Source organism: Plutella xylostella, chromosome 12, assembly GCF_932276165.1.
Source record: "Plutella xylostella chromosome 12, ilPluXylo3.1, whole genome shotgun sequence".
NCBI lineage: Eukaryota > Metazoa > Arthropoda > Insecta > Lepidoptera > Plutellidae > Plutella > Plutella xylostella.
Window position 1 is genome coordinate 1768484 of NC_063992.1, and position 27909 is coordinate 1796392.

Below are 27909 nucleotides of genomic sequence, written 5' to 3' on the forward strand. Positions count from 1 at the left end.
GACGAGCCTCCAACTTAACACGTCGAAATCACAGGCGCACATCGCTCCCTACTCTATGGTGTTATTAAAAAGCAAAATCTGTGGTGGAGAAGTTGTAATTAGCGAGATATTGTTGCGGTCGAGGCCGAAACCCATTGAGGCGTGAGTCAGCGAGTCAGTGTAGCTTCTGGCCGCGACCGGCGCGCGCGTGCCGCCATGTTCCGCGCACTCAACGACGGATGGAAACGGTTCTGGTGGGGCACAGGTACGGAAACACACTGCCAAACTACACCACATCACACAACACACCCCTATTTCCCCACACACTTGCAGCTGCGTTCGGTAGGGGTGTCAAAAGTTTGCGTTTTCTCGCATAATTTCGATTTTGAAGTTGCGAAAGGTTACGATTACGCGAAGACCGGTACGGGATGCGGTTCAAAACTATTTGCGGTGGTGTTCGGGAGTGTTCGTGTGTGTCCGGGCGAGCTCGGCGCACGTGGCCCAGCTGACAGGTGTGCAGACACCTCCGTCCCGGCCGGCGGCAGAAGCTGTTGTTTCCCGGGACACGGCAAGATGCTCCAGTTACCATTGTCCCGGTTTACTGCCGCTGTCTCAGTGGGCCATTATTTATTCCCGCTCTGTTATCCGAGCGGCAATCTCGCTCGTTTCATTATCTAGCTATTGTTTTCAGCGCGCGCTGATTGCTGTACAACGCAATGTTTACATAACAAATTATTAGAGTTTTACTTTCTTTTGTGCTTCTTTAGTTGAACATAATGTATAATTTTTTATCAATGTATTTCTATCATTTGTTATTATAATCCTCACCTTCGTCGTGCAGACAAAGGCCATCCGAAGGCACACCCGCATGCACAAGGCCACAAGATTTAATTTATTATACTTATTTAATTAATAATTAATTAGTCGCATACTTTTACGATGACTGCGACCGACGATGTGCAACCTATCACGTGAGTATAAATAATACCATATCCATAACGTACGGAAAATCTGACCACCAACTTCAGCACCATAATAAGTACTTAACCTGGGTCGTGATCATTTTGAAAGTGAAAATAACATTAAATAAAATTGAAACAAAAAATATTGCCTATCTTAGCAATATAAGTTTTGCTGATAAACCAATTTGCTTAAAACCTAGACAATACAAGCTAGCGTTTAAATAATAACTATTGCTGAATAAGATTACCTGAATACCTAACTAGGTACATTATAAAGGGCTGATTTTGCCACAGTTACATAATTTAATTTATGAATACTTTTGTCTACTTACAAGCTATAATATCATTCTACTCATTAATTGACTAAATCATAAATTAATTCAATGATAGCGAATGAGACGCATTGGCATTCTATTCATTAAATATTTTCAAAATCTGCACAGCAAAAAGTGCAAATAGAGTTGACTTATAATAACTACCTCTATGCTGCTGAACCTTCTGTACATGGTAATGTGATGCATTATTAATAGCAGTCACAGCACCATCAATCAGCGTGAGTGAAGTATGCAATATTGTGCATCACTCTGTGTCATTGAGTTCGGATTCACATTTTTATTGTATTAAACATTTTATATGTGTGTCACTACGTAGGTAAACTAAAAAATATACTAATCTATTACTCTTTAAAGTATAATATACGTAACAAATAATTTAGGAGCTATAAGTGGGAGCACGAGAATTTTACTGTACCACGACAAAAATCTATACCTACACCCCCTGAATGAACCTAGTGCTCTGATTTGACATTTGATCCCTGCGTGTGTACTGTACGAGTTGTACGACCCAAAGAGCCTTTCTCATTTCCTGCATTGACATTGGCGCTAGAAAACATACACATTTGCTTCTTTACCGTGAAATGTGCTTCTTTACTTATACCTTTTTTAATATAGTACAAGCGAAGTTTATTGCAAGGCAAGCTTGCACTAAAATACTACTAAATAATACTAAAGGCAGGGTGAATAATAAACTACAAAGCGTGTAATCACAAATCTCCTGAAAAAATTACAAATGAATGTAACAAATGGTATTAAACTTAAATATAAAATCTTTCTATTTACTTTAATTAAATAAAAAATATTGTATACTTAATGTTTCTGTTAATTAAATCAAAATCCTTCTAAATCCTATTACATCAAGAAACCGTTTTTGTTAAAAAATAAATCAAATCACAAAGATGGAACTACACACTGCCCCGTACAGGCCACAGGCAGATTCACAGAAACAGATACGAACGACAACGAACACGAGCGCAAGATAAAAAGTAAAAATACTTGGGCAAGACCCTTATCAATTATTCCGCATTCCTCTCTCGATTCCCCGAAGAAATCAATGATATATAACAGATTGAAGTTATTGTTCTTAATGTACTCTATTTCCCCTAGCGGGGCACCTGGGATAGGTAACATTCACGCGAAAATTTCAGATATGAGAGGGTCACAAAATTTCATTTCGTGATATTATTATTATGTGTTATCGCGCATAGGTACAACTTGTATATAATATACTATGAATGAGATGAGGTTGTAGTGTATTATACATAGATTATACCTATCACTTTATTTTTTATCTATCACAACATAATTATCTTGTAGAAGGATATTATTCTTTGGTTAAATTTTGTTTCTCACGTTGGCCTGAAATTTGTTCTTTGGAAGTTATACTTTGCACGTGTTCAGGTTTTAAGGAAAACTCAGTGAAGAAACCTGTATAGGCAATTAGTAATTACTGTACCATTAGTCCATTACACTAGGTCACCTAGGTACGTTTAATTTCAATTAAAATCTTCACATATCACTGTTTTGTTGTAAAAATGCATATATAAGTAGTAACATTAAAAAAGTTTTTAAAAACAAAATCAAAAGGTCAGAATAAATTGAGAGACACGTTGAATCATCATTATCAGTACCTGTAATTGTCTACTGTTGGACATAGGATCTCTCTAACAGCACCAGGATACTGTACTCGGCCTTCCTCATCCAGCCACCAGGGCCTCAAGTCTGCTAAGGAATGGCGGCTCAATGCTGTGTCGTGTGAATAGTTTTCCGACTTTAGGCATCCGTTTTCTCTTGGTTAGTGAGTCCCAGTAGTTCAATATGAAACACTTAAAACTTATTACTTATTATAAACGTTAGTTCTTTAAAAAATATGCAATAAATATTTTCTAAAATGCAGATCATTAATACCTACAGTGCGAAACCCATGCTGCCGACACACAACTGTGCCGCCATTCCTTAGCAGACTTGGGGCCCAGAACCGGTGTTTTAAACAAAACAACTTAGATTAACAATATACGAACATTGTTAATCTAAGCAAAGCAACAACAACATCTACAAAACATTGACGCATACAATGTGAAATAAATAAAACAAAAGAAATGATAAAACTCTAAAACCATATGTGTGCAGTGAGAAACAATTATGTTAAAAATTTTATTTCTGTAATAATGAATACTACAACAGACACGTTTTTATTATAAATCATAATATTAGACCTAAAAATTATCAAACTATATTATGTATTACTTTCATCCTTGAATTAAAATTCATAGTTTTTAATTTACATAACCTGTTTTAACATCGGAATCGGCATCAGTAGAAATAGCCTTGTAAATTTGGTGATGAACTTCGTGCGTGCACCTATACCGTGTGAGGACAGAATAGAATAATATAAAAATATGTTAATAATATGAAATTATAAAAAAAAAAACAAAAAAAACACGCACTCCCGCCTTGTACTAATGTACTCCCTTGCGGGGTAGGCAGAGGTGCATTGCTGCACCCACTTTTCGCCAGAAATTATCTAAATGAATGAAATAGTGTTTATTGGTACCAGTAAAAAGTAAATTTTGTTCAATAATGAACAATCATTAAAAACAATAACAATAATAATATTTTTTAACCGATATAGGTATTTTATACAAAATTATTACTTATACTTTATGATGATTTATATAGACGCGTTTGTCCCGGAATTCCCACGGGAAAGCCTTTAAAGGCGGTACGATGCCCTCGTGGAAAGCTAGTTAGGTATAATGACGAAATTAATATTTTTATTAAGACCTCCTTATGACTCCACTCACGTATAATTGAAGATCACTTTAGAATCAGTTATGTTTCCTCTTGTACCGACTAACTCCGAATATTGTTGTTTTTCTATGTTTTTTTGTTTGACCTCTGAGCTGTGGAAGATTTTGTAGCTTACAAGGATACACAGTTATTACGTGTGTAGGTTGGGAATTAACTGAAGGCTGTTATAAATATTAGCTAACTAGTGCCGGCAGTTCAAAAATCATGATTAAAAGTTTCCACAAAGTGATAAATTAAATTATTTGATAGGCGGTCTTTTAACAAAACATTCGTACACCTGCATTGTGCAATAAAATTAAAAACTATTAATTAATATGATAACATTATAAAGATACTATCTATTCTTTCCTATTCCGTTTCGCCATAAAAAGTTTGCCCGTAAAAAATCCGCGATAAAAAGTGCCTAATCCAAGGTGTGAGCTAACTTCGTACCTTTCATTAAAATCCTTTAAAATCGGTTCAGCCGTTTTGACGTGAAGAAGTAACAAACATATACACTCACACACATACTTTCGCCATACTTTCGTAAGTGTTACCTCTCTGCAATGGTGTACAAACAAAAAAAATGTAACATAGGTACTATAGGTACTATTATCATCCTTTGGTACTTTGTCTCATTGAAATCAATTTGTAGGGTTTCATTGAACCGGCCAATTGCCCCAGAACTATCAATTAATGATGTGAATGACAAGAGACTGTCAATACATGGTAATAAGGCTGAAATTCGCTCGCTTAATGATAAACAATCAATAGGGATACCGAAATAGATCCCTTGTCTGCATACAAAATAATTTAGTAAGTGCTACAAGTATTCTTCGTAGTACGTACATACGTACGTATAAGTACAACCTCATATATTAGTAGAAGGTACAGTACCTACGCGTACAGAAAATTAAAGAATATGAAAAGTTCAGAGAATTTCTTGAAAATATTATTATAGTTTCAAGATTCAGGCCTTCCCACAATCCTATTATGTTATTCTTAAACAAAATTCCTAAATTGAACGAAAAAAAACATAGAAATAATAAACTAGCGTTAAACTTTATCGATTAAATTGATTTCAATGGGGACTACCGTTTTTTTGCTCACCAGTTGGCGCCACTGTCGACTGAGGTAAAGAGGTACCATAGCTGTCAAATTTATCAAAGGCGACTTTATCAAATTGGCGCCAAATAAAGTTTTTAAATCTTGAATCTTATAAGCTTATTAATTATAAAATAACTATCATCATATCGAGTTACTATGCCGCAATGTTGTTCAGATCCGTTATATTGGGAAAGAAAAGGAGGACATATGTTACCAAGTGATAAAACTGTTCTAAAACAGTGGCTTGTGAAATAATTATTATCCGATAATCTCGTGTTTGTGAAAATCATTATAACCAATTTCAGAAAGAACATAATGTAAATAAGGATTAGGCATTTAATAAATACACTAAAAATAAAAGAATTACACACTGATTTAACTTTTATTTATCCTCTCCGTTTAAACACACTGCTATACAAAAAATATAACACATTAGTAATCCACACAATGAATGCTGGTTGAGTTGTTAGTTGAAACTTAATAATGGTAGTATAGTATACTAAGTATTCTATTATTTGTGGGGGTGTCAGTACCTGCACCTGGCTCACTCGAATGGAGCCTTTGTCCATGTCCGCCTTAAGGTCTAAACTCCACTCCTAAGCTTGGACCATTTCCTACCACACTGGTCCTCTGCAGGTTGGTGGGTTCGAAAATCTAGATATGCAGGTTTTATCACGATGTTTTCATTCACCGTAAGAGCGATGGTATGTACGGTGGCCTGCGCCTAAAAGTATACAGGCGGCGATTTTAAAATAGCGATCTCAAGCTCACATGCTGCTCAAGCACATCCACATAAACACCACTGCTACACACATCACACACAACACATCCCCGGATTTATAACAGATGTAGCTGGTCCCTTCATCATCAGGGATCGCTATTTTAAAAACTCCGCCTGTATACTTTTAGGCGCAGGCCACCGTACACTGTACATAAATTCCAAAGTAGTTACTCATTGGTGACAATATCTAGATCTGGAGTTTCATTTTTAGTGTTTACACTGCTATACAAAGTTTCTTAAGGCCACTCAACAGTATACACTGAATCATTTTGTTGTATGATGCTGTCCTCTACGTTAACAACCAAGTTACTGTTACGGTCATAGTCTTGGTGTCTGTAAAAAGCAAAAACATAGCTGTTACCTAAGCAAACAAGCATACATTTCGTAAAAAATAAGTTTGTAAACAGTAAACAAACTAACCTCTGAATTAGCTGCTCTTTGAGACCGCTTATTTATGCGCCTCTTTTCCTTAATTCAGCTTTCAAAGCGTGCACATTCATCGATAAATAATCCATATTTGCGATAATTTCGCGAAAAGAGATCACTTTTCAACAGGGAAATGAACGAAAATATAATTTATCACGAAGCCCGCCAAACAAATTATATGAAAAGTAAAATGTCACTTAACCTCAGTCGACACCAGCGCCCCTAGCGGCAAATTCACACGCGTTACTCCCCATTGGATCGAATCCGCTTTATTAAATTGAATGGCATGAATTTCAATAAAAAACAGTAAATCTTGTAACCCATCAATGTGTATCTTGACTAGACGTCAGAGATCTTGTTTCATCATCATTATCATCACCAACCAACATAAACATATAATCTTCGTCTGTTGGAATGTTTTTAACAAATTTAGGTACTTACATTAATAAGACATAATTATACTTAATAAATAATTATGTAAAAAAATACATAAATAACCATTTGTATTGTTTTTCGCAGACACAAGTATGCTTAATCTTAATAGGAAGTGCCTATTATATTATGACGTATCCTAAACTTCCACTGTGCCGAAGATAGTGATATGATAACACTCCACAATTAATGATAAGTAAACTGTTGACGTCGTTCACTGAGGTGTACATACCAACTACCGACCTATTTGCAACCCCCGACGGAAAAAGAGGGGTGTTAACAACGCAAAAAACGCACATTTTCAAAAGTCGTAAAAAAAGTGTTTCAGTTGCAGTCACTGAGTGACTTTTGGCTTACTATAGGCCTTTTTGCAACAGCCTGTATAATATTCATTACCACTTTATGATTTAATTCGTAACACTTCACGGCACACAGAAAATAGATTTAAAACACTTGATAAGGCGTAAGTGCTTATTTCGAAGTACCTACTCAAATGTTTCAGTAAACCCTTTATTGTATTCTATGAAAATAATATAAACTAATGTAGAATCATAATCATCCATACTTGTTTACCTTCCTACTCGGATTGTGGACAACAGTTCGTGCAGCATAATAACATTAATAACCAATTTCTGCGAAATTTTATAAATTACGACCATTAGGATTCCAAACTTTATTTGTTTCTTTGAACCACATTCAATCTCACTGGTATCATTCTAGGAACATCTGAAATGGTATAGCTATACTATTTCAGTGTGTCCTAAACTTAGACTTAGACATCGCCTAGGCATTCTCCATTCTTGACCTGACTTCTGTCTGGCCCATCAATTTCTGACACGGCCTCTTTAGCAGCTCTAAATCTGAATACTCAAGATATTTTTAATAAGTAAAATTAATTTATATGACAAAATAATTAAGTAGGTATAATAATGTAGAACAGTTATTTTAAAAAAAGAGTTTTAACACTAAATATGCTTTAAAAAAATGTAAATTGTAACTGTTCTTGGGACAAAAATTGGGGATTCTAGGTATAGTAAAGTTTAGTGTTGGGCATTACTGAATTATCACACCGAAATGAATATAGTACGGGACCCTCTATCTTACATAAAGTATAATAATAACTATATCTAATGATTTGATTGATCTTTGTAACCTATTTATAACTAAGAGGTATGACCTGAAGGAAAATATAGATAAACCATAGCAATTTGCATCAATCACATGTCGGAGTCTCTCATTTTCTCTGAAACTGTTCGCATGCCTGAAGGAAATTCAGTTCTGTAAAATGCGTCGTTTGTTGAAGTTGGTTTTTATTCTGTCCAGTTTGCTGTTGCAATCGCCAACTCTAGCTGATATTTTACACAAAGGAGATCTGAATTTTTTGGATGTGTATTTCAGTGAAGGTATACTTCGACTTAAAAATTATAATTTATTCCATTACTACCTAATTAGTCTACTTTTATTGTTCTTTAAAATGTCTTGTGAGAAAGCCAAAAATAAACGAATAAGTATAAAATTTACATAATTAATGTAAGATGTCTTATTTTTTCAGGAATTTTACCAGACCGAGCCAATAGTATAGAAGATATTTACTTACGATTTTACAATGGGTATGTATTCTTTTTTTTCGTAATAAATATTGGTCATTAATACTTTTTCTAACGTAAAAGTACAAGAAGGATGCCTAATTTTGTAAGTAGGTACCTACACCCGCGAGTAATGAAAAAGTTCTAGTGACAATAGTATGATACCAAATTACTCCTAAATGGAAAAGTACTTACTACATTAATGACGTACTACATTTAACAGCGCATCAGAATATTACCAAAAATAAAACAACAGATTTTCTTTCCATTTCAAAAACTTGACAAAAACTGGCGTCTTTTACAACATTTAAGTACATTTAACAGCGCATCAGAATATTACCAAAAATAAAACAACAGATTTTCTTTTCATTTAAAAAACTTACCCCCTTATTCATAGAGAAGTTACAAAACGTTTTAACTAATAAACTGTTTGTCCCTCTCCAACAAAGAACAATTTGTTCTTTGACAGAGAGGGACAAAACAGTTTATTAGTTAAAACGTATTGTAACTTTTCTATGAATAAGGGGGATGATCTATTTGGTGTCAATAATTTTAAAGTGGAATTTTTCATTACTCGCGAATGTATAACTGCGGTAGTAATTTTCGCTAATAAACATTCAACTTTCATAAGAAAAAAAAGGTTGTCTGCGAAACTCAGACATGGATAGGTAATATTTAGTACTATTAACCGAGTATTAACCCCGTTTTATTTTTAAACTATCACTACTGGACCAGTTTTTATATCATTATTATTTATTATACAGGCTGATTGCAAAAACGTGTATCATATTTCGGTCGGTGGTCTCTTAAAGTTTTGATCAAGGAAAGCTTACAAAAAACTAAATTTCAGAGCACTAACCGAAACTCTATGTCGTAGTAAAGACACCGAATGCAAGGCATCTCGCGAGCTCGGCTGCTCAAAGCTAAATCCTAGCAAATCGACCTAACTTCTTAATCAAGTTTCTTGGGTTAAGCTTAGCCCACCCTAGCTGTATCTACAGCCTTTTGGACCACTGCCTCCATTCGGCTACCTCTAGACGGCACCGTAGCTAAGGCGGTTGTGAAGCGGCCTCCAAAGCTTGGGGCCGCGGGTTCGAATCCCGCCCAGGGCAAACATCTGTGTGATGAGCATTTATGTTTGCCTTGCCTTTTATCTTTTTAATAATGTAAGTATTATTATATATTTGTGTAGATATATCAGCTGTCCGACACCCATATCACAGGCTCTGCCTAGTTTGGCAGCCGTGTGTGAGATGTCCCCACATATTTACTCATTACTCCCCCAGGACGAAATTCGACGAGTACGTGGACATCCGGCTGAGCCAGGCGGCGCGGCTGCTGGAGGCGAAGGGCTTCGACAAGGGAGCCCCCACCGTGCTGTACACGCACGGCTTCGTCGAGACCGCTCTTAAAGAGAGTGTTGAGGTAAGCATAGAATAGAATAGAACACTAGAGGAAGGCCGAGGACCGAGTGTTGTGGCGCTCCTTGGGAGAGGTCTACGTCCAGCAGTGGATGATTATTGGCTAATGATGAGAATCCTCTTTATTTTGCACCATTTAAGAAAATATTACAAAAATACAACTTATAAATAAAATAGTTAATAAAGCAGTTGCTTAAAGCAATCTCTACCAGACATTCTTTGGATGGAAGAGTCTATTTTGACATAATTAATTGGTGTTGAGGTGCAAGGTAAGTATACTCGTACTACTTAAACAGTACATACTATAGACTAAAATATAACGTCGCTTGCAGCGTTACTGCATATCGTCCGCCGCCAATTGGTACCTTTAGAGTAATTTTAAATCACGTGTATGTATATTCAGAAGAAATGTAGCAAACAAAGCATTCCTCACCCCGGTGCTGATTAGTTTAAGAAAACAGTTATCGCAATCATAAAGCTTATCTGCTTAACCATTCTTAACCCATAACCTGCATAATTATAATCTTAGTGCGTCTAAACCCGACTCGGTTCTAAGATAATCGTGTTTGTTGTGAATGTGCACATGTTCTTATCAAAATAAATACAACTTTGAAATACCTACGTACAAATTGGACGCTGTTACGCAGAAAGGACTCAACTCAATCCACATGAACATCGCTGAGCTATTACTTATGAACGTATGAAGTTCCATAAAAGTACAATTTTTCATAGCAATACCACATTCTCACTAAAATCTAAGTAAAATCGTATTCCCATTATGTTTGTCTCCTGACAAAAGTTTTGCATAGCTGTCACTCACATCGCGCAGCCTCAAGAGTGAGCGCGACGGAGAACCCCTGTCACTTCTTATTAGCGCCCCGTGCTACAGGGCCTGGATTGAAAAAACAGTACATTTTAGTAAAATTTTGTGTAAGTTACTACAATTTAATTTTGAACAATTTGCGGATTGAGTCCTTTTTACGCAACAGCGTCCAATCATCATAACCATTATACTGCCTCACCTAGACCTAGGGTTTCTGCTCGAGAATTCTCGAGCTCGAGAAGATTCGAGAAATTCGGCTTGGTTCGAGACGAGAAAAAAATCAGAAGACTCGAGAATTTCTCGAGCCTTGGGATAAAAATTAAGAATATTCAATTCGAATTTTCCAGTGCCGTTTTTAACAACACACACGCATACCATGCGCGTGTATTATGATTTATTATGTTTCATCTCCATTTAAGCTAGTGATGCACTGATACCAATGAATGATTAAAAGATAACGTAGTAATAGTTAAGTACTGTTTCTTAGTTCAGGTGGACCAAAAGAAGTCATCCGATGATTGTTTGGCTCTCATTTTTTTTCCAAATGAAAAACTTCGATCCTTTTTTTTATTATGTTTATTTGAACCTTTACAATTTTATTGGTAAATTCGAGAAGATGATATCGGCCAAATGGGCGCCGTCACAATTGATTGCCATACGGGCTCGTTTTATGGCATTTCTCATCACTTGAGCGAAAACTTCGGGCGAGAGATTCTCGCACTCGTGTCGAATTATGTCCTTAAGTGCTTCCAGAGACACGGGTTTATTCACACAAACACGGGACTTCAAAAAACCGCAGATAAACTGTCTGAAACGGTTAAATCAGGCGATATTGCAGGGAAAATGACAGATAAAATGAAAAAAAGGCGACCCGAAAACTGAATAAACACAATTATTCCGCGTTCTTGGGGAGTATTATCACTCCACGGCTTCTGAACTTGTATTCTGCATTTGTCTAGTCCACCAAATATCAAAACTGATTTAAAATTGGCGGCCATTTGCACAACTGAGAGCTGAGAGCAACTTCCAATAGGGTGATTACTTTTGGCCCACCTTGTACTAGTAATTAGCTGGCTGGCTGCTAGCTAGACCGCTAATTATGAGTATTTTCTTTGTGATTAAGTTGATAAAGTAAAAAAATGAATTTTAGTGCTTTTTAAAAAAATAAAGGCCTTTTTTTAAAGGTTTTCTTAGAAAGGCTCGAGACTCGAGAAGACTCGAGAATTTGGGCTCGAGAATTCTCGAAGCTCGAGAACGAAAACAGGTCGAGAAATCAGAAACCCTACCTAGACCTCACCCAAGGTCTCTCCGGCTCTGTCCTTGACCTCCCCGAGGGTCCACTGCCATCGACAGGTAATGAAGTGGCCTCACACTCCAATGAGAGGCTCCAAGTGGTTTGGGAGGGAAATATATTTATTTTTTTAAGGATATTTGCCTGTATTTGCATAGAATATCTGCGATCCCGAATAATTACATATGATGCAATTCGATGTAGTACATAATAGTCCATTGAAATCTTATTGAAATTATGCTTTTTACCTTCCATCAAATTAATGATCAACAGTAACAACACCATAATAATATACATTTACAGTTGTTGTACTTAATTTATACTTAATGCTCTTTGCTCTTCATACATAATTTCACATTGAAAATCCACTGTGAAAGTTTAATAATCTCTCTTCTATCTTCAAAGGTGATGGTGACAGCATACTTGGAAGCGCGGCCGGGCACGAACGTGGTGCTACTAGACTGGTCCAACATGGCTCACGGCTCGTATCTCTTGAACGCGGCCAGAAACACTAAAAAGGTAACATTTACTTTTTTAGACAAACCAGTTTGCAATTCAAATTAGAGAGATCTCGTTTTAAACCAAGTCACTTTTTGGGTTAACTGCTTGATGTTGTTTAGTCCTCGGGCTGTTAGATAGTTGTTTGTAGTAATAGTAAGTAACTTTATATTCCTTTCACCTTTCCTCACCATGGTCATCAGCCACTCACTGCTGGAGAAATACCTCTGGCAAGTTCGCATTACCTATGGATAGAGGATTGTGGAGGATTTGCCACCATTTTATGACGAAAGGATATGCCCATTCATATCAGCTAGCTGTGATACACTTACTGACTGACTGTCCATGATGACGGTGACATGAAACTGATAAAAATGTCACCCGAGTAGGCTACTTTGTTGTCCCTATCGCGCGTAGCGTCATAATTACTTAAGTTATATCTCCATCTCCCTCTCTCTCCAGGTGGGCATAGCTGCGGCAGAGCAGTTCAACAAGCTGCTGGAGGCGGGGCTTCCTCTGGAGAAGCTGCACGTGATTGGCCACTCGCTCGGCAGCCACGTCGCCGGGTACTTTGCGCGGGAGTTGAGGAATCAATACGATAAGACTGTCAAACGGTGAGCTTTCAACGTCATCATCTGCAGCCGCTTCATGGTTTAGTTGTCGACGCAGATAAACACTGTATCGCGATTCGCCATAAAAAGGCGCTGTGATTGGAGGAACGAGTGTTAAACGAGTTTATCGACGTTGATATGAGACCCGTGCTGCGGCCGCAGACTGTAAAAAATTTCACTCTTCGCTCTCTTCTTGTTTTTTTATCGTTAGTGGCTACATAAGAACGGGCCACTTAGTGTTCAAAAATGTTGCTAAAATACTTTTGAGAGTCTATATAAGATCCAAGTCAGAAAACTAAATAATAGAGGACACCATGTAGATATCTGACCAACCTGTCGCCCGCAGGCCGGTCATTTGACCACACTGGAGTCACTGGACAGACGGTTTCGTAATGAATTCTTATCAAGATTGTCGCCACGCGTTGATGGATATCTGCACGCACGTCTACATACTTGAAATACGTGTACAATGTTAGTTAATAATATTATTTAAGTGAGTACACATAGGGATAAGGAATGTTGCAAAAGTGGTGTTGCTATAGTAAGCTGGTGTGACTCAGGGGGTTATACTGAACAACTTTTGATCTAAGTATGACTTTTGGGAATTCGTGAAAGTCTACTCCTATTATTATAAACTACTACTTTTATCCTTTCTATATATCAAATATGATGACGACCGAATGGCGTAGTGGTTAGTGACCTGACTACTGAGCCGATGGTCCCGGGTTCGATTCCCGGCTGGGGCAGATATTTGTTTAAACACAGATATTTGTTCTCGGGTCTTGGATGTGCCCGTAAAATGGCAATAGGCCCGCCCCCTATTACATTGGGACTAAAATAACACTCTGGCGAAAAGTGGGTGCAGCAATGCACCTCTGCCTACCCCGCAAGGGAGTACATTAGTACAAAGCGTGAGTGTGTGTGTGTGTGTGTGTGTGTGTATATCAAATATTCCAGTCAGACCTGTGAATCTTAGTAATTGTAGCCGATTATAATTCCTATGAAGTTTAATATGAATCACGTGCAGTATAAAAATACTGTTTTGTTCAATTATTTTTTTATAGTAACGAGTTGCTAGGCCATAAAAATAATTGCAAATAGCTCGCTTACTTCGATTATGAATCAATTAGGTATGTATTTTACACAAACATCTTACAGTCATAAAAATGTAGCTCATATTATGGACTTGATAAATTAACATTAATACTCGATCGGTAAAGATACTCAATTGATCACTAATGAAGGGGACTCACAGGTCAAATTGTTGTCACTTCGGTGGCAATTCCATAGACTTAGTATATAATTGGGGCAATTCTCATCCAGAGGACTAGGACTTGTTTTCTCATTAGGTTTCCATCGTGTAGGTCTAGGTGCCGCTAGGTTGTGATTGTGACTCCCGTATGCCAAACAAATTTACGCAGACTTTTTACTGTTTGAACTGTCAGAAAATCCTCATCCGGTCCCTTCTTTCTACCCTCTCCCACTTACCTACTGTATTTATGAAGTATTTGCGGGTTAGCAGTTAATTATAAATATTAATACATATATACGTGTTTGTTGTAAAACGGCCATTTTATTAGTTAGCGTGACAAGAGGTCACCATAGACTCATAGACTTCATAGAGGATGATCATAGACAAACACATCATTCCTCCACCTTTAATTGTAAAACTAAAATATAACCTAAAAAACGGTATAATAAAATATGATATCAAATATTGTATACAGAAGCAGCCAAATTGCTATATTATTTTAAGTTTCATTCTTAGTTTTTAGTTTATTGTTGTGTGTATGTTAATTAGAGGGTACGATGGGACTGTCATCGTCACCTAGTGACAAAAGTTCCTTAAATAAAATAGATTGAAAAAAAAAAAAAAAAAATTGTATAAGTACAAAACATATGCTAGGAAACTTTAAACAAACTAAATTATGCGCCTACTAAATTAACACTTTATAAAGCATGACTTGTCCGCACTTCTTCTCCCCCAATACCATTTTAACAACAAAGAACAGTCGTGGACGTTCGTCCGCCTGATCGCGGCCAATTATCCGCCGGGCGCGTCCACCGCGGCCGCAGCTGAGTCGCGCACCGCCTAGCGGCACACCGCCTGCTCCCTCGCTGCGTGTACCCACACCAAGGGATTCGGCATCTCTGCTGCATGCCGCCTGCTCTTGAATCTTGATATATTTCCTTATTGGTGGTCTAGCGTGCCTGCACACTCTCCGCCTTATGTCCCACCTCAAAAGTCTTGGGAAAAGATATTGGCCGCATGCACTTCGGGTATCTTCATCACCGGTAGCTGATCGCGCGCCGGTCTCGTGCCTGTCGCTCGGTCCCGCCGCGCCTGCCCCGGCCGTCCTCGAAGTTGCAGCGAACCACGAGCCTCTCGACTCGCATCTCTCGCTCGCTGCTCAGCTTGCCATTTTGCGACTTGCCCACATGTATCATTTTCGCCCCCCGACAAATTTAACTTATTCACCTTTCACCCGTGGTGCGTAAATTTTCTCCGTTCTCGTCGCCATTGAAGTATTTGCGGGTTAGCTTAGATAATAATAAATAATAGAAATATGTGTTTGCTTGTTAGCCGCCATTTTATTAGTTAGCGTCACAAGAGGTGACCATAGACTCATAGACTCCATAGAGGATGATCATAGACAAACACATCATTATGATGTGTTTGTCATCATCCTCTATGGAGTCTATGAGTCTATGGTCACCTCTTGTGACGCTAACTAATAAAATGGCCGTTTTACAACAAACACGTATATGTATTATTATTTATAATTAACTGCTAACCCGCAAATACTTCAATGGCGACGAGGATGGGATAAAATTTACGCACCACGGGTGAAAGGTGAATAAGTTTATTTGGCGGGGGGCGAAATAATTAATACAGTATGTGGGCAAGTCTCAAATTGCAAGCGGAGCAGTGGGCGAGAGATGTGAGTCGATAGGCTCGCGGTTCGCTGCAACTTCGAGGACGGCCGGGGCTGGCGCGGCGGGACCGAGCGACAGGCACGAGACCGGCGCGCGATCAGCTACCGGAGAAGATACCCGAAGAGCAATCGGCCAACATTCATTCCCTAGACTTCGGATGTGGAACAGCAGGCGGCGAGTGCGACAGGCGCGCCAGGCCGCTGAATCACTAAGAAGGAAAGTTCCGCAGTCATCAACAGCAGGCGGTATGCAGCAGATGCCGAGGCCCTCGCTGTGCGTGGAGGGAGCAGGCGGTGTGCCGCGAGGCGGTGCACGACTCAGCTGCGGCCGCGGTGGACGCGCCCGGCGGATAACTGGCCGCGATAAGGCGACTGATCGTCCACGACTGTTCGCGACTTTAGGGTAGGGACTTTGGGGAGATGTGTGATAACGATGAGACATGATAAGTGGCTAGTTATTTTATTAGGTGCATGTTTTTCTATACAATATTTTCTATGATATTTTTGTATACAAGTTTTTTAGGTTATATTTTAGTTTTACAATTAAAGGTGGAGGAATGATGTGTTTATTTATGGTCATCCTCTATGTAGTCTATGGTCACCTCTTGTCACACTAATAAAATGGCGGCAAACAAGCAAATACATATTTCTATTATTTATTATTATCTAAGCTAACCCGCAAATACTTCAATTTATCTGCTATAGTACATACTGTTCTAACACCAACAAATTCTCCATCTCCACAGCCTAACAGCTCTAGACCCGGCGTTCCCCGGCTTCTACCCTGACGGCGTGATGCTGGAGCACGTGGTGGCCGCCGACGCGGAGTTCGTGGACATCATCCACACGGACGCCGGCTGCACGGGGGCGCCGGTCCGGACCGGCCATGTGGACTTCTGGCCCAACGGGGGCAAGAGCGTCCAGCCGGGCTGCCCCAAGTTCGCGCCTATACCGCTGTCTGATGATAGTGAGTTTGAATTTGAAGATGTTTAGAGCTTTAGAAGGTTCCAGAGTTTTTCCATGTGAAATATGACTCGAGAGTGTCTAGGCAAAGCAGGCAATACAAAATGTTTTATCCAAAGTTTTAAATGTTTCAAACTTGGCGTAAAATATTAGTATTATGCTCATTTCTTATCGTAGTCTGGGGGGTTTATCTCGTTTGCTACCCACTCCCATGTTTTTGCTTAGCTGATTCAGTCAACGTTATCAAAACTTCATAATATAATAGTATTATTACTTTCATGGTTTAGCGAAGTCATCGCTATGAACTTGAGTAGCTATTCAACGGCGTTTAGTTTCTTCAAACATGTCGTCTCTTAACTCTTATCTGATAAATGATAAGCGCTTCAAGAGTCTTCTCATCAATACTTTACTTTTCTTACACACCGCTATCAATAAATATGTTAAGCGTAACTTTACATATTACCTATTATATTTTAAAATCTACATGATTAGAATGTTCTCAGGAAGGTTGCGACTGGCTATTGCAACGCAACATATTATACCTAATACCACCTATCTAAAATAATAATTAAAAAAATTTAAAAACCGACTTCAAAAAACCACTAAAATGTAAGAAATAATTTAAGGTTTACACAAATTCTACTCGTATGAGACAGTACAAATATACCTAAGCAGGAACTGTTCTTTTTTGATGTTGGTGCGGTGACAAAGTAATCTGAAGAAATATGGCACCAACTTCAAAAAAGAACAGTTCCTGCTTAGGTATATTTGTACTGTCTCATACGAGTAGAATTTGTGTAAACCTTAAATTATTTCTTACATTTTAGTGGTTTTTTGAAGTCGGTTTTTAAATTTTTTTAATTATTATTTTATTTAATAGTTTTTAGTTTATTTGTAATAATTTTCAATTAAAAGTTTTTGGTATCATTTGAACCTTGCAAATGATACCAAAAAGTCCTACTAATCAATACGAATCATTCAAGCCTAAACACGAAGTAGTTGCTATATACCGTTGAGGAGTTCCCCTGACTGCCTTCCGTTTCCATCATCAGATCAGCTCAAGGTCACCATCATATTTTTTTGTTATAAGAACTATATTTACGTTCTTAATTTCATTAGAATCGGTTAATATGTGCCCAAAATGGAAATTCATACCCTGTTTTTACCCCTTTACCCACCCTTGGGGGTGAGATAAAATTCTGAAAAAAAAATGGGACCACCTGGAAGCTCAACCCAATACAACAAAAAAAGAATTTTCAAAATCGGTTCATAAACGGCGGAGTAATCGGTGAACATACATAAAAAAAAATATAAAAAAAAAAAAAAAAGATCCCGACGAATTGAGAACCTCCTCCTTTTTTTGAAGTCGGTTAAAAATAATTCCGAACCGTTCTAAAACATTCAAGTTTCGTCACAATCACTTGATACTTCGCGCTACAAGCAACAACCTTGCCAGGCAGAGCCCATGTAATGTAACGTAATGACTAATGACCTAGTAATGATCTCAGTCACATGAAACAAACATGAGACAAGAACTGTGATCTACATAAAGGTTCTTTTAACCAAGTTCGAATTCAAATAGGAAGAGGTTCTGAATGGGTCTGTATGTTTTTTTAATGTAATGTTCACCGAATTTATCATTTTACTAAATAATTATAAGTACTCATAATACGAGTAATTGAACAATAAATTACATTTGATTAGGCCAGGATGAGTAATTTACGAGCTATAATTTTTGGTTCACTTCAGTTCATTACTTCTGCACATTATATTATTATAAATACTTCCTCTTTAATAGGCAATTCATGACCATTTTGAGTAGACTTGCGTCAACATCATTAGATCAGATGCAACGCACACGCGCACTGCATTTAGTTTCTATGTTACAATAAATTGGAAACGCTCTCAGACCTCTATCCAGAGGGCACTTAAGTATACCTACTTGTAGATGTATTTCTCATCTTCCAATTAAACCAAACTAAACAAATTTTAAGATTGATTGTTTAAAGGAGAGTTTGAGTACTCTTTAACATAAAAAATACTGAACGGATTTTCCATTATTTATATCTTCCGGCAATCTCACGAGAAAACTTTTCAGGGCGAAGCGGACAACACGTAGTTTAACACAAATCTTCTGTAAATTCCAGATCTCTGCAGCCACTGGCGGTCGTGGAGGTTCTACGCGGAATCAGTACGCACCCCCCGCGCCTTCCCCGCCTCCCCCGCGGACTCCTACAAGAAGTTCAAGGAGAACCCCACCCCCGAGGTCGGGGTGGTCTACATGGGCATCGACTGTGATAATAGGTGAGGCAGCTGTGGCATACCTAGCATGGGGCGCAAGAAGCACACGACAAGATTTCATAAAAGTTCTCGAGGTCGCGCGATGCGAGCGAACGCTAGGCAAGATTTTTGTGGCGTCTTGTTTTGCGCGTCTTGCTTCCCGTGCTAGGTATGCAGATTAGATAGACTTAGTTACTGGGTACTATATAGATTGCATGAAAGAAGCGTCCTCCCTAAACCCTAGTCCATCTCTTGTGTTTGTTATATACACGCTAAAAAGAAGACTAGGTAAGTACCAGGTAGCCAAAAGTCGCCTGGGGTCGATGGGCATCTTGTATGGCAATCCCGGCTATATTTCACATTATACGGCCTGTCGGACCCAGGTTGAATACCCTACTAGTCGTCAAGCCTGTAACTGATGATTTTGATTTCAATAACCGATCTGTGTTTTTTTTTTCAGTGCAAGAGGAAATTTTTACCTAAAAACGAATGGACAGACACCATTTGGAAGAGGCATGGATGGGATCAGAAGAAAACAAGCCCCTGCCTCAAAGGAGTCTTAAGGTTCAGAACCATTAGAGTTTAGTAGGTGACTAGTTTTATAAGGATTATCTGACACTGATCTTTAGTTAAAATTTGATTTCATGACTGATTTTGTATAGTTTGACTTAAAAACGCAAAAATTCGAATACACACCACGTTTGAATATAAAAATACCTACCTCATATAAAGAAACCAAAGTAGTAGTAAGTACTCCACTGAAAATATAAACTCTACTTTAATACGGTTCTGAAAGTTTGTAGTAGGTACTGAAGATTATGTTTGTTATTGTTTTTTCATTACTGGCTTGCCTAAAATTAAACGCCTAGCTCAATCTTGCCTTGGCTATACAAAATGTTCAAAAAATATATTTTTTAAAGAATTAGAACGTTACATAAAATTTAAAGAGTTAAAATTAAATTTCAGATAATTATCTATAGATAAATGAGCTTTTTTCAACTGCCCAAAACTTTAATTTGGTTATTCGTGTTATTATTATAACTTAAAATTACAATATGTCTGTCTGTTGTATAGATAAATATTCCATGCATAACTTAAAAAAGTAGTTTTTCACATACCATTAAAGATACATTTTAGTAAAATAATGTAGATAGGACGATACAAGGGTTTATATAGCTTACTTAATTATACGAGTAGTATTAGATAACAATATAAACGAATACAATATGAAGGCCTCAATAAATAATAGAGCTACATAAAGTAGAAAATAGCATTTAGTTGAAGTAGTACCTTATTGAGTGTGTACTATAATGTACAGGCAGCGCCCATAACATGACATCTTTATCTACCTGGATAAACGTCCCTATCGTAGTCATAAACGTCGATACGATGGTGGAAAGTGCATTTTACAAGTTTATTTACTTAGAAAAAAATGCCATGGTAAGAGCTCTGGTTTTGCTCCAGTCTAGATAAGTATGTACTTATGTATGTTATGACTTTATGAGACCAATTTTCAACATATCCTTCGATTTAAGTATAATGGAAGATATTTATATTACAGTTTGAAGTTATGGAAATTTTTGATTTGACTCCGAAGTGTTTTTTTTCATGCATGTACCAACCAACAAGGGAAAAATTGTACGTAGCTTGTAGGATCGTAACTAAAATTTCTTAATTATCTTAACTTAGGTAAACTTTAGATCTTACCGTCAAAATTTGACAGATGCTAAACGCTGTCAAGATGCTATGAAACGCCTCATAAATGTGATTAAAAATACCTGTTAAAAAAATAGGATAAAAATGTTTTAGAGCGTTTGACACGACGGTATTTGATGTTTTGTGGTAAATCACTTTTTAATGTAGTGCGTTTTTATATCTCATAGAAAGTATGTGACCTAGTTACATAGAATATCATATTGTTTTGTACTTATTCATGTATGATTATGAGAACTATGTAATGTAATGTCATTTGTTTTGGTTTATCATTATAACAGCGTGTTTCACGACGCGGGACCAAAGTTGTGTATCTTTAAGATAAAAATCATGCTGTCACTAACCTAAAAACAACTTTTACGATAATTTTTACCGAGACATCGTGGAACCAGCGCTTAGTAGTACAAAAAAAACCCTGATCCAGTTTATGTTCACTTAGTCAGGAACTTTGTCCGTCCTCATTGTTTGGTTCAATCAATGATAAAATTTAACCCTAATCCACGGATACTCGTGTTATGTTATTTATTTTGTGTTGTTTCTCCTTGGTGTTACTTAGAGATTGTTACAATTTAGTTTAAAGGTTTATTGGGAATTTAATTCTTATATTTTGTTTGTCACCTGTGTTTGTCACCAAGCCCTGTTTTATTTGTGAAGATACTTTTAAATTGAATGATTCGTTATTGCTTCCTATTTTATTACAAACAACAATAAAACAGAATTTACAATTTTACTTTGCATATTTTAATTAATACCTAAAAATGTATCTCCCTGAAAAACAATGTTTTCCTTTCGTTTTAAATTAATTGATCGTATTAAAATATTGAAAACAAATAATACTTACAATTATCGATGAATTTAAATGGCCAAATTTTCATAATTCGCACACCGAAGAAATCGTTACAGGTAACATCATATTCTGTTTTTCAGCTGTTCAAATACATACCTACCTGAAACTCATCCTGAAACTATATTATGGAAGTTAAGTACAGTGCGACTAGGGTTTCGTTTTTCCCGACCTTTTTCTGTTCCCGGGAAACGGGAATTTTTTTCAAGATTTCCCGGGAATTCCCGGGAAACGGGAATTTATTTTAAATGCTTGGTTTTGCTATTTTCGGGTATTAAAAGTCTATTAAACACTTTCAATTAAATCAAGTATACTTTTATCACTCGTATAGGTAGAAGAAAGCAACAGTCAGATAAATTTACAACCAAAATTATAATGATTTGTTGTACATTCCAAATCATTTGTTTTTCTTCATTGTAAATTAAATAATAACCAAGTATTAAAATTAACAGATTGAAAATAATATTGTTATGATATATAATTGAAATAGAAAATTAATTACACTTGAGGTAATTCATTCAACGATTTATAGCTCAACCTACTTCTTATTTTGGTTTTTTCTATGCGTTAGTAATTTTATAAAAAATAAACGCGGACACAAAACGGTGACATAAAAAAAAATTACTGGCGTCACACTAGCGTTAGCTTTTACGTACTCTTTGGTCACATATGTAAAAACCGATCAATTGTTTGGTTTTAGGTAGGCGTCCTACCGCCTACCTAAAACAGATAAATAAAGATGAAAATATTGAATCAGGAAGAGGTGAAACAAGGTAATGTAGAAGAGTCATTTATCTTTGCAATGCAGCTGCGCGAAAACAATAACTCGTAGGTATGTTTTTACAATAATTTACATAGTAATATTTTTTTAGGTATGACTTCATTTTTATATTATTACTAGCTGTTTCCGCGCGCTTCGCTTCGCCTTAAAAGGTTTTCCCGTGGGAATTCCGGGATAAAACGTTGCCTATGTTCTTTCCCAGGGTCTAGACCGTATGTATACCAAATCTCATTCAAATCCGTTCAGTAGTTTTGGCGTGAAAGAGTAACAGACAGACATACAGACATAGTTACTTTCGCATTTGTAATATTAGTTAGTTAGTTATTTTTTCCCTGACATGTAATGAATAATAAATACAATACAATACAACAAAACCGAGTTTCTGATCGTATACGACAAGCCTGCCGATCATTTTTTTTTTGTTTAAGATAGGAGAAACAGATAAATAAATATGAAAATATAGCATAGAATCGATTAAAAATCAAACCCGGGAATTCCCGGGAATGCTATTTTTTTCCCGGTTTCGGGAAGGACAAATTTCCCGGGAATTCCCGGGAACGGGAATTCCCGGGAACACGGGAACGAAACCCTAAGTGCGACAAACTTATCTGGTCCGGTGAGAGTTCACGTAAATGTAATTTAATATTTCTTCGTTCTATAAGATTTTAAGTTAGCCAGTAGTCGTCATTCACTCTTGTGGTTTTAATAAACCCATCTATATATCAATATATAATTCATTAGGAAGTAATGTATTTCATGGATCAATTTAGTTCGCTCTCACCGGAACATATAAGTTTGTCGCACTGTAGTATGATAACTATCAATTGTACCAGCCTGACAATGAGCAAAAAAAACACCGAGTGAAAAAATAACAAAACTTTATTTTAAGAAAATATTCATTCTATTTTGTAGCATGCAGTAAACTTGTCTTCTTTAGATCATGAAATAAGTAAGATTTTAAAAATGGTTTTGTAAAAGAACTCTATCACTAACCTATTACTTCATTTAAGGTTTTGTTCACAAGAAATTAACTTAATGCTAATAATGTTGGAGGCTGAATAAGGGTTCTGTACCAGCAGTCGTAGTCACGCTGTGTTTAGGCTTTTTTTTTAAAATGAGAGGATTCCGTATAGACTTGATCAGCCATTAAGCAATCAGCATTAATAAGACCATTAAGTACGTATAATCTGTAATATAAATATAAAAAAAAACATAAGTAAATATGGAACCACAATACAGTTACAAAAGTAAGCAGAAGCACTTTACCGCACTCCTAATTCAAGTAAAATAGGTATGTTTTGTAATGTTGGTTCTAATGTTATGTCATCACGACCCATCACGTCTCCACTGCTGGGGCACGGGTCTCCTTCCAATGAAGGAAAGGTTTAGGCCACAGACCTGTGGTTTAGGCGTAGTCCACCACGCTGGCCTAGCAGGTTGGTGGAATGTTATGTAATGTATTTCGGGCGTATTGCCATCTTTCAGTAAACCCAATGCCTCAATGCACTTCTTTTTAGCTTATTACAGGGGATTTATTAAGTTCAATGGTAGACTAGAAAGATAAACAGTCCGAGGCGAGAATTGAAGAGAGAGATTTCACAGTCAAAACAAGTTACAGTCAGAACAACTTACAGTCAGCTGCATAAGTAGCTATATACACTTTTGTACATCACAAACTGCCTATTCATTCATTCAGACATTGACGTGACGGTTTGATATCAAGACAGTATGACAAGGTACAAAAGTGCATAGCTACTTATGCAGCTGACCGTACAACTTACGAGTAGGTACAACAATGATCCACTGGACTCATTGTTCGAACATAATGTTGACATAGTCGGGGCTGGCGGAGGTGGTCGATACGGTCACATTCCGGTGCTCGAATGGGTTCGTGATGTACTTCACGGTCCAGTACGTGCCCAGGACCAGCAGACCTATCATTATCAATCTGAAATCAAATATAGGGGGATCGACACTGTAGAAGCATTTTTAAATCGACTTTTTAGATACTTATCCTATAAAATGGTTATCAGTGGAACCAAGGTGGATCGTAATTAGGGCCTAGGTATATGGCCTATAATAAGAGACTAGGAAAGACATGAAAACAACAAGCTAGAAAATAGGACTGAGTACTTAGTTTCAGTAATTTCAGTACAACACTTTATAAAGCTCAGAACAAGAAGTTACAAGACAGGTCACAGAAGCTTCACGCAAGAGAATTAAAATGCCCCCTGCACAGCTGAAGATAACCTAATTTTGTCAAGTTCTTCTAAAGTTTCTTCAGAATGATTCCATTGTAAGAATTTCATTTACTAAGTAGTGCAGTAGGTATGTTGATTGATTACGAAGTTACATCATAAAGGAGAGTATAAACTAAACATCAAAGTAGAGTATCTTGATCTTGTGCAATGTACATTACAAATGGACACTGCAGTTTTCACACCCGTCTCAAATGACCTGACTAAAATCAGCGCTGCAAATTCCTTTTACAGCATTTACTGTGCTTGAGGACTTTTCTGCACCTAGGCTTACCTGTATATGTATTATTTACCATTTGTGACTCCTGAGTACCTTTGTGTTTAGTAAACTATAGTTTTCAATTACAGATTGTTTGCTCTAGCCCTGTTCGTGGCCGGAATCTACTACGGTTCACATTATTTGGCTCACTACCCGTTCAGGTATACCACCGAAATGGTATAGTTTTAAATAAAAATATACAGTACTACTGTGTCGTAAAATAAAAGCTTTTCATTGTACTAAACCACCTTTGATCATATTTGGCTTAGTAAACCCGACTGAGCTACCACCGCTCAATCACTGGGTCATTATCACTATAATAATAAAGTGCGCGGCAGGGCACTAGGGCAGCTTGTGGCGAGCTGTTGGGCATTAGCGACCCCACCCACCCGATGCCGGGGAGAACCCCTGTTCCTCATCTCTGGCTTGCCTTTATTGGTTGTCCAGAGTGAACACTGACGAGGAACAGGATCTCCCACCTCTTGCTTGCCTTCATTGGCTGGCTTGAGTGGTGTACCGCTAGAGCAGATAAAATATGCTCGGAGGAAGGAAGTATATCCAGTAAGTGCTTGTAGGGGTCTTGACCGGCATCCGCGATTGCTCTGAGAGCCTTGGTATACCTCTCCACCCTCAGCACCTCATGCCATGTTGCCCCCTTGTTGCTACGTCACTGTTATGTGCTAGCGACTGTTTTGGGGGGCCCATTTAATGTGTGTGCGAGTCACCCCCTGCCTTTTTATCCGTGTGTGAAACATATAGGTCAGGCAGGGGCCATAGTCCTTCCATAGTCCCAGTTACCCAGTCCATTTAACACCCCACTCCATAACCCTGTATTAGTTTTCTCCATATCCTACAATAGTCCTGCACTAACCGGGGGTTTTCCTTGGGTTTACTTCTATAGTTTTCACAGGGAAAATCGTCGGTTAGTGTCACATTTCATATAGATTAATGTTGTCAAAAGGGCCTCTACATGTTGGCTTCGGCCCCATGCACGCCTTCCAAATGTCCGGGACCCCATGGTCCCGAGATGGAAAAACAACAACATAATAATAATAATAGGACCTACGATGAAATAAATTTTAAAAGATACTTACGCTCCAATTGCCATATTGTGTCTTCAGCAGAAGTGCCTCGACACTCAACTTATGATGTACTAAAATAAAATAAGTTCTTTCAAAATCTCTTCAGTATAACTAGTCCAATCAATGGTAAAGTATAAGTATAATAATTATGTCCTACGGCGGATGATAGTAGTAATTATAATAACACGATACTACAATGTTTATTCAATTATATACTTTCATTGTAGCTAGGGCAGTGGCATACTGGAAGCTGATAGTTATCGCAGCCGGAATACTCTACACAAGTTCATTTCTGACCATGTCATAGCCTCAACATGGGGTGCATAAAGGTTGTACAAAGTTACTAAGATATGAAAGAAACCCTCTATCGTGGTCTTTCTCAAGGAGATACTCGATCATCATCATTATTAATGATCTTCAGCCTAGCACGCCACTGGATGCGATCTATAGAAACTCTATACTGACCACAAAATACTGTATTTTAATCGCGAGCTTCGCTTACTACATTGTTTTTATTTATTTAATTCTTTATTGCACAAATATAAAATTACTTATAGCCTATGAAGTGGAAGCTACACCTAATATGAAATGTAGCAATGTTATTAAAATATCGCTAAAGAATCTATAACTGTATCCGTTGGTATTGAAAACATAATAATACCACCTAGGTATATTATAATTTTAATAATTTATTTAAAAACGGATAAAACTGTTCAACAGCTTACAATTCTTATTTAATAAATAAGTCACTTTATCACATCGCCATATCGTAAATTATATAAGTTAATATGGCTATATTATACTGCTAAAGGTAAGCGTTCACCTTTCAGTATCTTACTTATCATAACAAACGGATTGCCATAAACGTAAGTACCTATGGAGAAACGGCGTCGGCAATCCCGAAAGATGGACGCTTACCTTAAAACGGCTAATCTCCTAAAATAAAACAATAAGGAACACATGGACGGCACAGACTAAACCGGCGACCACGCAGAGTGTGGCTATGCTCATGTAGACCCAGTCACAGCGGTCCAGGGGGTCTTGGTCCAGGACCACCCCGCGCGTTCGAGCCATCCTTTGTTCCCTCACGCGGATCATGAAAGCCTTGCATTCTTGCCAGATCTGGAAGTCAATGACAGTTAGAGATGTTCAGTCTAATGGTTCATTGATGCCTGTTGAAAGAGGGCGAGGCCTGCACTACCAGCTAACTCTCTAGTGCCTAAGGTCCTCGGTCCAGTGGGGTCTCCAGATAGGAGCCTGGGCACCCTGCCATTGAGCGTCTGACTGGGTATTAATATTTTTATCACTGTCACTAGCTCTAGACCATCTCTAGTGTTTGTAACCCGCTAAGAAGAATGACTATCGGTCTGCTGGTCTACCTCCTTTCGTGCAATGGTCATTGTCTAAGTTACACCAGCACAAAACTGTCTCAATATTTTACTAACCAGAAGAGATCCAGTCACTAGCAGTAGCACCGTACTGCAGAACAAGAAGTAAAAAGCAATGTACTGGTCTAACGAGGCATCCAGCATCACTGACAGCATTAGCGCAATATTGATGATCAGCTGGCTCCAGATGGCTCCTCCGATCATGGTCTGTTCGTCCCTATACTTGGGACGAGACTCCACGCCGGAGCCAGCCCAGAATGAAGCTGCTCCCAGCATGAGGACCAGACAAATGGCGTCCAAAGCCAGCTCAACGTACCACGGTAGCATTTATATTAAATGGGATATAAATTATGTCCTTGTATG

The 27909-nt window shown here is 37.7% G+C and overlaps 2 protein-coding genes and 1 long non-coding RNA gene across 4 annotated transcripts; 1 reads left to right on the forward strand and 2 right to left on the reverse strand.

Moving 5' to 3' along the window:
* On the forward strand, nt 1-20170 carry LOC105394357 (inactive pancreatic lipase-related protein 1). 2 transcript variants are annotated; one of them, XM_011566246.3, is made up of 8 exons: nt 1-244; nt 8365-8422; nt 9685-9823; nt 12339-12452; nt 12894-13045; nt 16725-16945; nt 19089-19245; nt 19682-20170. In XM_011566246.3, the coding sequence occupies exons 1-8, from the start codon at nt 196-198 to the stop codon at nt 19782-19784; spliced, it is 993 nt and encodes a 330-aa protein (XP_011564548.3). In that variant the 5' UTR covers nt 1-195; the 3' UTR covers nt 19785-20170. The 2 variants fall into 2 exon arrangements, with proteins under 2 accessions (XP_011564548.3, XP_011564547.3); XM_011566245.3 differs by lacking the exon at nt 1-244 and adding an exon at nt 8031-8215.
* A 3501-nt stretch (nt 20171-23671) lies between these two features.
* On the reverse strand, nt 23672-26305 carry LOC105394356. The gene is made up of 3 exons (XR_961063.3): nt 26171-26305; nt 24341-24507; nt 23672-23746 (listed from the first exon to the last, which is right to left on the reverse strand). It is a non-coding gene; the product is annotated as an uncharacterized LOC105394356 (long non-coding RNA).
* A 522-nt stretch (nt 26306-26827) lies between these two features.
* Nucleotides 26828-27909, reverse strand: LOC105394361. Its single transcript, XM_011566252.3, has 2 exons — nt 27604-27909; nt 26828-27280 (listed from the first exon to the last, which is right to left on the reverse strand). Exons 1-2 carry the CDS (start codon nt 27871-27873, stop codon nt 27095-27097), a joined length of 456 nt encoding a protein of 151 aa, XP_011564554.3. The 5' UTR covers nt 27874-27909; the 3' UTR covers nt 26828-27094.